The 10,594-nt window shown below is 37.1% G+C and overlaps 1 protein-coding gene across 1 annotated transcript in view; it reads left to right on the top strand.

Moving 5' to 3' along the window:
* Positions 1–5,930: 5,930 nt before the first annotated feature.
* Positions 5,931–10,594, top strand: part of LOC146324958 (C4b-binding protein alpha chain-like) — a 15,075-nt gene continuing 10,411 nt past the window's right edge. Inside the window, exons 1-4 of the mRNA XM_084720682.1 lie at positions 5,931–6,084; positions 6,185–6,376; positions 9,276–9,372; positions 9,463–9,536. Coding sequence (XP_084576808.1) covers positions 5,952–6,084; positions 6,185–6,376; positions 9,276–9,372; positions 9,463–9,536 — 496 coding nt within the window. The 5' untranslated portion in view covers positions 5,931–5,951. The remainder of the gene's footprint in view (positions 6,085–6,184; positions 6,377–9,275; positions 9,373–9,462; positions 9,537–10,594) is intronic.

Here is a 10,594-nt window from a genome sequence, read left to right as displayed (position 1 = left end):
AGATTATTTTGTCCACAGAAAAACATTTAGTTTGGTGTAGAAGTGTGTGTGCGTGTGTGTGTGTGTGTGTGTGTGTGGGTGGGTGTGGGTGTGTGAGCTCATTGGGAGGATCCTGTTCACTAGACTTCATGTTCCACAACAGCTTGAGACGGTCACATCACCAGAGCTCATAAAGCAGAGTGAACTGTCAGTGTGTATTTCACTCCTCCTCCAAAGCCAGACATCGATTTTGTGAATTACATGCCTATGGTATGATGTGATGATGTCAGAAAAACATACGTCTGGTTACATCAAATTGTCGCAGATACAAAGTACATGTGACAATTTAATTTTTCTCAAAGGGGTTACATCACTATGATGCAACTCGTGCAGCAGTGTTTGTAACAAAATGTCAGATTTACATAATCTAGCTCAGAAGTCAGAAGCTTTACAATCAAAAGAGGCATTTTTGGTCAGAAAAGGAAAAAAAAAATCTCTTTGGAGCCACAACTATCAAATTCTCTATTTTCCTCAAAGACTTCTCTTCTTTTGAATTTGGCATTCATAGCTACTCCAGAGAGACTTAAGACTGCCAAGATTCAGAGGAAACCGTAGGCCGTGACGCACACTTCAATTGACAAAATATTATTTTTTGTTCTTTGTTGATTTTTTTTTTTTATTTGGTATAATTTACACATTTCACACCGATTATTCATTTTCATTTTTTGGCAAAGTCACAGTAAGCCAGCGGAGAGGGGTAAAAGAGCTGAGTGTTGCAGACCCCTGATCTAACTGATTCTGCACTGTCCTAAAGTTTTGTGACAAACACAATGACTGAGTCCTTCCTGATGTCTATATATATGTACACTTCCAAAAATATGCACAAAATTATGTGTCGGCATGTTAACTTCTGAATCAGGAGTTTTTATTTTCGCTGCCCTCACTAAATGTTTTAATTATGTAACATGCTTTAAATGAACGTGCTTCACTTTCATAAGCCACGGAGTGAGTCATCAGGGCGATGGAGGAGGAAAGTGTCAAATAATCAGTCGTATTTCAAAGAATTTAATCTGCAAGTTGCTTTGACGCCTGAAATGATCTTTACTGAGTGGATTCAGATAAAAAGCTCTGATTAATTTCCACAGTGATTACAAATATTAAACAAAAATGAGGCTACAGATATTTAAAAGGAAAGGATGTACACTAATGTGTTAGTCATTCGTAGTTGTTTTACAAGAAGAAATACTATTAAATAAACATAAAACTAGTCACATTTTATGTGACTACGTCCTTTAATTAATAATGCTTTTACTGGATTATGTTTAAATTTAACCCTTTATGGTATGCATTATTTTACCAGTTGGTAAAAAATACTAATGGAAAATTTTCAGTTGCTTCACCAGTTCAAAATTGATGCCATTTGAAAAAAAAAAAAAATTCAAAATGAACTCTTTTCATAAATTTGTTATCTGAATGTTAACTTCAGGCAGCATTGTAACAGTATGGAACAGCCAATGAATGAGTCAAAGAGCAAGCGCCTTTCAAAAATAGGTTACAAAGTGCTTAACAAAAGGATAAAAAATGCAATACAAGTAATAAAAATAGAAACAATGCAAATCAAAGTACTGAGTATAGGATCACAGAAACACAGATAGGTTTTCTCCTGTGACTTCTGTAAGTATATTTCGGCAAACTTTATGTTAACAGTCTATCAAACTGAACTATCAAACCTTCAACAAAACAGATAATTATCTTTGGCTCAGTGCTTATTAATGAAAATAAAAATAATAAATAATAAGAATAAAATAAAATACTTATCTAGGCAACATTTACATTAACAGTTTTCCATTACTTAATTATCAAAGTATATTAAACAATTAAAAATTTAACTTCATTCATCTATTAATGTAAATCCAATAGTTTCCAGACTGTAAAATGACAAAGATGTTTTCAGACTGTTTTTGTGCCGAGTGATGATGATGATGATGATGTTGAACCATGTGAGGAAGGCCATAAAGGGATACAGCATGACCTCCACAGAGTCATGTGATGATAAAGCATTAGTTTCCTTCAGGTTCCTGCCTCTTTTTTTTTTTAAAGAATTGCACCATAATTGATGTTTTGTGTGGCTGTAAAAGGCCAAAAATGGGCACATTTCCTTGAGGCAACACTGAACCACAGAGGGTTAACTGTCCAGGTACGTCCAGAAGGTTCTGGGTCACAGTTAGGTCTGTAACTGACATTTAGTTTTCATATTGTTAGACAGGACCGCTGCATCATCAGTGTGAGGAATCAAAACATTTCCACCAGGTGTCAGAGGCAGAGCGACTGGACTGAGACGTCTCACCTGCTGATGCACAAGGAAAAACTAAATCAGTGCTGGGTGGGAGATGGAAATAACATTCATTTACTTATTTAGTTTTCAGGTTGTATTGTTTTATTTTAATACCTATGCAACTTAATGTTCATTTTAGATCCAAATAGAGTATTTTTTACAGTTACATTCCTCCGATCAAGGTAAACTTTATTATCACAGGTTGGGAAACCCAGGTGGTCTAGGTACAGAAACAGATGATTTCATAGAGAGTCCTTTTGAAAAAACTCGCTTTATTTCAGTTATTTGCTAAAGATGAAAGAGAGTAATGGAATTAAACTACCCACATGCTGCACATCACATCAGACAAACCAATCAACTGCAAATATACGTACATTATAGATGCAGCTGACATAGGTGATGGCGGCAGGATCGAAGTATGTCATGTTTAGATCTTTAATGCACTTGTATAATAGCAATGTGACACCAAAACCGATTGGATCAAATCTATACAAGACTTTTCAAAAGTAAAAGCAATGAGTAGTGAGTAGGTCCATTTAAAGCCTTTTAAAACAGCTGCAAGACATAACAACCAACATTAAAAACTATGCAATTATGTACATTCATTGAACTTCAGCTGGTTAGGAATGTTTATCCTTATGGACTCCGCGAGTCTCTGAAGGTGTCCTGTGTGGCACCAAGGCGCTAACAGCAGATCCTGTAACTCCTGTAAGTTGTGAGGTGGGGCCTCCATGGATCGGACTTGTTCCAGTACAGCCCACAGATGCTTGTTTGAATTGAGGTCTGGAGAATTTAGAGGCCAAGTAACACCTCGTCTACACCAGTCCACCTTCTTCCGTTGCTCCGTGGTCCAATTCTGACGCTCGTGTGCCCATCGTACGCACTTTTGCTGATAGACAGGGGTCAGCATGGGCGCTCTGACAGGTTAGTGCTATGCAGCCCCATACACGGCAAGCTGGGGTGGTGTTTTAGTTCCCATGACATGACTAACTGTCACATTTGTGAAGGCACCATCGATGCTGAAAGGTACATACAGGTTTTTTTTTTTTGCTTACTTCAGCAAGACAATGTCAGGACACATTCTGTTGGTTTTCTATCAAAGCCAGCATTAGCTTTTTCAGTGATTTGTGCTACAGCAGCTCTTCTATGGGATCAGACCAGACGGGCAAGCCTTCACTCCCCGCAAGCAACTGTCACTGGTTCACAGACTGTCCTTCCTTGGACAACTTTTCATAGGTACTAACCACAAGACCTGCCGTTTTGGAGATGTTCTGACACACTCGTCTAGCCATTGCAATTTAGGCCTCGTCAAAGATCCTTACACCTGCCCATTTTTTCAAGAACTGACTGTTCATTTGCTGCCTGATAGATCCCATGCTTGACGGATGCCACGGTAACAAGATGATCAATGTTATTCACTTCACCAGTCATTGGTTTTTATCTTGTGGTTGATCAATGTACATGTAGCCTCAGTACCACAGATGGAGCAACTTATTTAAAACTGCTTTCAAGTAATTAATCGATGATCTGGCTCCTAATATAGAAGAGAACGCAGAATTTAAACTTGTACTGACATTTTTTTTCCATTGTGGTCTTGTCTGCGGTATTAAATCTGACTGCTGCTTCTCCATTGCTGCTGACGTTTACAATCACAGTCACAGTGACTCAAAAACATGCTGACAAATCTCTGCTGTGACTCTACAGGAAATCCAACAAGTTTGCGGTGTGGATTAAAATAACCAGAAAGAAAAAGAGACTGAAAACTCTCGTGACTGCGTTGAGAGCCTCATACAGTTCAAGTGATGTACAAGTAATGAAATGAATGCATTTATGCTCAAAAAGCACCTTGTGGCCAGTTTATTAGGTACATCCAGCTAACACTAATGCAGTTCAATACAACAGTCCTGCAATAAATTCAACCTTCATGAAGGTTATCATGCTCATGAAGGATTTATAACAGGACTGTTGTGTTAGACTGTATTGTCTGTGTAATTCAGGCCTATAAATGCCATTCATTAGAGTGGGTTTGGACAAACAGCACTGTGTATAATATATTGATTCGGAATCTTCATTTTCCTATGATGAATTGTTTGACAGTTTAACCTTTTTGCTCCAAAACAAAATCTCATATCCATAAATTTAAAACCATTGTTTTGGATTTTTTTTTAAATTAGGCAGAAATGAAAATGAGCATCTTTTGTAGTTAATGTTACTCTGTCAATAAAGTGTTTAAAATAAATAAACAAACAAATGAATAAATAAAGAGTAGTGGCTATGCTGGTTGCAGCAAGAGATCAACAGCCATATAAAAGGCAGATAGAGAAATTTATAGCCAACTAATCACAAACCCTACAAGGACATCATTCATTGTTCATTTGAAGGGGAAGGAGACGATCAAATGAACTACTGAAGAATTTATAATATCAGACTAATTATTTATGTAGGAACACCTGAGATCCCCAGAGAAAGAGTGAGAGAGAAGCTCACAATGATCATTTATTTACAAGCTATCAGATCCTGATCCAGAGATGATGAGTGAGAGAAAATCAGCTGCAGTCTGAAAAGTTCATACGTTTTATCATGACTGGACTCCCTGTCCTGCAGTGAACTTCTGTCCTCCTGTCACACACACACTGACCGACTGTCCTGTGAGTCGAGACTTATGATAATATTAAACACGACTGATTTTATTGGAATGTCAAGATGGAAAAAGACTGACTAAAGACAGCTCAGACTGAGTTTAAGGACCTACACCAAGTGACCAGGACGATGGGAGCGCGCCTCCACTCTTGTGACTTTTACTCCGATATTGGAATTTTTTTTTTTACTTGTTTCCCTTCATTGATTCATACAGTTGGTTTGAAAATAGATGAACACAGTCCTGGCCTTATTTCAAAGAGGAAGATAAACTGAGTTACACTGTACCTGCCAACCCTCCAAATTTCTCCTTTTTTTCATTGTCCTCTTCCTATTTCCTCCTGGGATCACAATTCTCCTGTATTTCTCTGACAAATTCCCACACCCTCTCTTCCTTTTCCTTATCACAACCTGTTTCTGACACCATGCCATGTGTATGAGCATTATAAAATTCTATTGTTTTCACCCAGACAACAATAATACAACTTCACCGAACCAGCCTTCCTTAGAAAACTTCCTGTTGCTCACGTAAAGTTTAAAAGGAGAGGGACATGCATTTTGTATAATCTGCTGTGTCAATTTTCTTTTAGGGGCAGTGCAAAAATAAATGAAAGAAAACTAATGTGTCAGATAAATTATTTATGCAAGTTCACACCACAGGATTTCTGAAAAATTAAAATTAAATTAATGCAGCTGCTGCTTTTTTTTTTTTGTTTACATTCTTTAAAAATCACTAGAAAACAGGAAACAAGGTCTCTGAAACTTTTTGGTATTGAATATCTCAAGGTTGGCTGGTTTGGTTTACCCCAGCTAAGCTCCTGCATGAATCAAAGTTTGACAGATGTGGCATAAACAACCACTGAGTGACTGATATTCAGACATAAAGTGTTACTGCTTAAATCATCTCAGCCCTGCAGGATGTTCCTGTTCTGTCTTGATGTTCTCATATCTCTGATTGTGTTATTTCTTTCAGCTGGGCAGCGCCACACCTCCTCGATAAATGCTTCATCTGCGTCTCCTGTGGCCATTTAGTAATCTGCCTTTGAGGAGATTTGCTTCACGCACTGAGACGACAAACATGAGGCCCGTCGGCTGGAATATTCTAGTTTTATCGTTTGCTTTACTGGCTGCAGGTAAATTCTTTAAAAAAAAAAAAAAAAATGCACATTTCGCAGATTGATTGTGTTTATATTTTTAACTGACGTCAGTTCATCTTCCACAAAACATCTGAAGCAGCAAAGAAATGTCCTCCGCCACGTCGAGAGCCGCACACCAGACTGATGGGCAAAAACGTCCACAGACCGAGGTTCAGCCCGGGGGACAAAGTATTTTTTCACTGCGCTGAAGGCTTTAATCCGTCCGGCAGCCCGACAGTTCAGTGTCAACACAACGGCGCCTGGACCAAACTACAGCTCACCTGCGAAAGTAAGAACTTCACACGCATGTTGTCTGTTCACTTCATAAATTAAAGTCGCTTAAATGTTTTTTTTTTTTTTTTTTTTTACTAGGTGGCTGATTTCTGTGAGATATTCAGAGCTGTTATGTGATTTTAAATGGATTTAAAGAACTACTTTAGGAGTCTGATGCCCCCTAGTCGCCATGTTGTGAACTACATGCTGGTAGTTAAACAAATCTAAGTAGTTTTCATTCAGATAAATATTTTCCTCTGTTCTAAATTTATTGGAATTTGTCATGCAAGAAAAATCAGCTGTTTTCTGGATTAAGATACTTTATCATGTAAAAATGATGAATGAATGTGAGTGGGTGTTTTCCTGAATTGAGGTAATTTGTGATTAAAAAAAAACTTGCTCTGAATTAATGAGAAATTTTTAAGTGAAGGTCTGTTTTTTTTTAGAATGAGATAATGTCATGTAAAATAGATAAGGGTCTGTTTTATCTAATATCTGGCAAACACACATGCTTTGAAACTGGCAAAGATACTAGAAACCTCCCAGCATGCACCCCTGAATTTGCAGCTTCTCTTCTAAGATGTCCTGATTGGACGCTTCAGATCTCAGAAGCTGGAAATTCAGAGCTCACCTGTTGAGGATAGCTGCCTAAAATATGATTTATCAGTTTGTATAGAATGATAGAACATATGTTTATCTCAAATTACTTGTATTTAAATTAAATGCATTTTCTATTTTATTTTTATACTTACGTTGAGGAAACTTTTGTAATTTGTAACAGTATACTTTTTGATGCCTTTGTGCCCATCTCTGATGATGCCTTATGTGAAAATCACCAAAAACACATAGAAAAGATAAAATACAACTGATACAAAATCACCAATGCATTTGAAATTGCATATTTAGGGGTAGAATTATATTTAAAATGCAGTTTGTTGTCAAAACACAAGGAAGTGGAAGTAGTTGCAGAGACTGAGCAACTGTTTCTACGAGATTTTAACAGCAGGGCATTTTTAACAGAGGAATCTGTTAAATGTACATTTTCATTCTACAAGATAACCCCACAATGTTTGAAAGAAAATAAATTGATCTAAACAATGGAAGATGAAGATTCTTAGTCAGGCAATTGTGAATTATTGTCTAAAACTATGGGGTAATTCTGTTTCAAAATAAAAAATTAAGGACTCAGTGATAACACCAGGTCAGTCCTGAGGAAAATTATATTTGCAGGTTTAACTGCTGCCGAGAAGATCATGGTTCTCCTCTTATCCTCCATTGATAAAATACTGGTTGAATAATTTTAGCGATACGACCTCGTACAAACATGATTAGCTGTAATTCCAAAGCACACAAGCGTCCACTGTAGAGGCTTCAGTCCTTACTGGTTCTCTTATGAACCCACACTTTCTCACACACACACTAGATCATGTGTGTCTCAGTCTCATTAAAGCCATCAAACTGACCCCTGATGTTTTTTTACTCTTTGCAAACCTATGGTGATATATACACTGTAAAGATAATTTGCTTGTAGCCATGTCCAGACTGCCAAAAATCTTTGAGCGGACTGGATATGAAAAGATGATTTAAGGTAATCTTGAAAACAAAACTTTGCTCTTCTAATAAACTTGATATTAATTTATTTACATTTGAGGAAACTTGTTCAATGAAAGATTAAATTCATCCGAACAACTTTTCAGTCATACTGACGGTCATCACAAACAAATTTGATTTCCTTGAACGTTTTCTCAGTTTGAAAAGTCAGTTCTTTATCTCACACAAATGATTTCCAGCTGCTCCTGTTGGAGCCACTTTGTTCCAGCATTGATGCAGAAAATATGTGAAACTCCTGCCAGTGACCTGAGTGTGAGGAAGGTAGAGACTGAATTTAATACTAGTTTTTATCATGGTTTGCAGTGTACTGTGAAAACGAGCAACCGCAACTTATCTGAAAGCTACTGCAAGGAGTTTTTAAACTGGTTATCAAACGGCTTCAGTTCAAACGGATGCCTTTATGACCTGCAGAAGTTAATAAGACATCAGAGAGAAGATTAGCCATTTCTGTACAGTTAATGCCATTCTCCATGAAATCTGATGAAAGGAGCCTGTGTTTATAACTTCCTAGGCCAAGTTACAGTGGGTAGTATGTTGGCTAGATACAGGTGGCCTCAGACTGGGCTCACAATAACAATCATAAAAAAATCAAGTGGAAAGAAAACAAAATCAAGACAGAAGGAAACAAAATGGAAAATATTCTTTGGGACATAATGCTAAGCAAAGAATATTTTTTTCTTTAAGGTTGCTCTGTTGGAAGCATTTTTAAATTTTAAATATGAAATTGGGGGTAGCCATCATGTTAAATTTCTCAATTGAGCTTCTTAATTCAAACTTTTTTTTTTTTAAGGTTTCAATAAGGACATCAGGTCTTCAAACCAGGAAGATGCTGATGGAGAGCTAGATGGTTTCCAAGACAGTAAAATCCTCCTTCAGTGGTGCATGCTGGGAGGTCCGCTAATATGCCGATGTTTAAGAGACTGAGTTGATTGAACTCTGTAGAGTACATCCAACTCATTTCAAGTAAAAGACTTAAAGTTGGAAGGACTCCTGTTCATAAGTTCTGAAAGTAAATACTAGAAATTAACTTCAATAAATAAAACTTGTATATTTATATATGTATTTACACTGCATGGTTTGTGTTAAATACAGTTTATTTACAAGAATCTGTCTTTGGTACGTTGTGTACAAGCGTGTTCATGTGCAGGTCAGCTTTGCAGCAGCTTAACTGTATGTGGTCTGTTTTGCAACTCGGTAAAATAAAGACGTCTCTGTCTTTTTTTTTTTTTTTTCTGTCAAATCGCATTTCACCCTGATTCCTGTTCTGGCATTTGCTCTTTAACTCTCTCCTCCTTTTCTCACAGAGAAGTCATGTGGTAACGCTGGAGAGCTACATAATGGGCACTTCGACTATAAAGGCCTTTCACTAGGCGACAAAGTTTTTGCTAAATGCAATGAGGGGTAAGTTGAAGCCTTAAAGTCCTGTCAAACTTGGTCAGACTAAGTCTCTGAGTGCGTGTTTGACTGAACAGCACATCTCCATGTTGACAGATATATTCTGAAAGGACAAGACTTCATGATCTGCAAGAAGTCTGGCTGGGCCGGTGAAGTCCCAACGTGTGTCGGTGCGTAACAGTAGATTAGAGCTTTCTTAGTCATCTGAAACCATCATCATACTTACTGTGGCTGCTCCACCTAAAAGAGTAGATCTGAAGTGGGCGGTGTTAAGTAACTGCTGTCTTGACTGTCACGCAATGAGGTCATTGAGTTAAATCTCTTCACTCATGTCAACATTTTCCATCATACCAATAAAGTTGCATAATTAGACACATATATGCCTTTATACAAATCAACTTATTCTAAATAAGCAGGTGGTGTTGGGGCGTAGTTGACTACAAGAAGTTTAACTACTACCCATCTACTGCAAATTGTAGTTTTATGTAGTAATTGAACTCATTCAAATCTCAGCTTTTTCAGTAGGTGACTACTTTGAATACATTGTTTGTAATTAACTACCTGAACCACCCAGTCGTCTCGTGATGATTTTTGTTGGCTCATTGGCCACAGTGTCATTTAATAACTGTCATCTATTTCATTAAACTCACCTGTGGTTTGACAAAGATGTCAAATAAGAAAACTTTATTAATCCCAAAGGAAACCTTTGTGCCAGATTGCTCCAAAAATTAGACTAATATAAGAACAATAGAACTTTAAATATGACTTGTATGACTAGTAAATGCAAAGAAACTGTGCCCAATAGAATAACAGAAGTAAGACGTTGAGCAAAAAGAAAAGCAGTAATGACGGTTACAATGAAACTAATATTAGAAGTGATGAGTATTAAGTTTTATATTGCACCAGATAATGAAAAGTAATATTGCTCAAGATATTAAGAGAGGATATTAAACATAGAAAAATATTGCCCATGATAATGAATACTATGAATTTCCCTTTGAAGTGTAGTATTTTCCCATTTCCACCTCAACAACTGCTCCTTTTCCTCTCCTTGAACACACGCTTGTGCTTCCTGAGTCTGTAAATCAAACACACCTATTTCACTCAGTCAGTTCAGTTGTATTGCTCTGTAACGATGAGATGTCAGACTCCAGATGAAGTTTAATGACTTATGAGGTAGCGAATTTGAGGCTTATTTTGTCCACCTGAATTATATAATTAGTGAGCT

The sequence above is a fragment of the Lutjanus erythropterus genome, chromosome 6, assembly GCF_056507025.1.
Source record: "Lutjanus erythropterus isolate fLutEry1 chromosome 6, fLutEry1.hap2, whole genome shotgun sequence".
Lineage (NCBI taxonomy): Eukaryota > Metazoa > Chordata > Actinopteri > Lutjaniformes > Lutjanidae > Lutjanus > Lutjanus erythropterus.
Note: the sequence above shows the minus strand (reverse complement) of the source record. Positions and strands in the feature narration are given on the sequence as shown.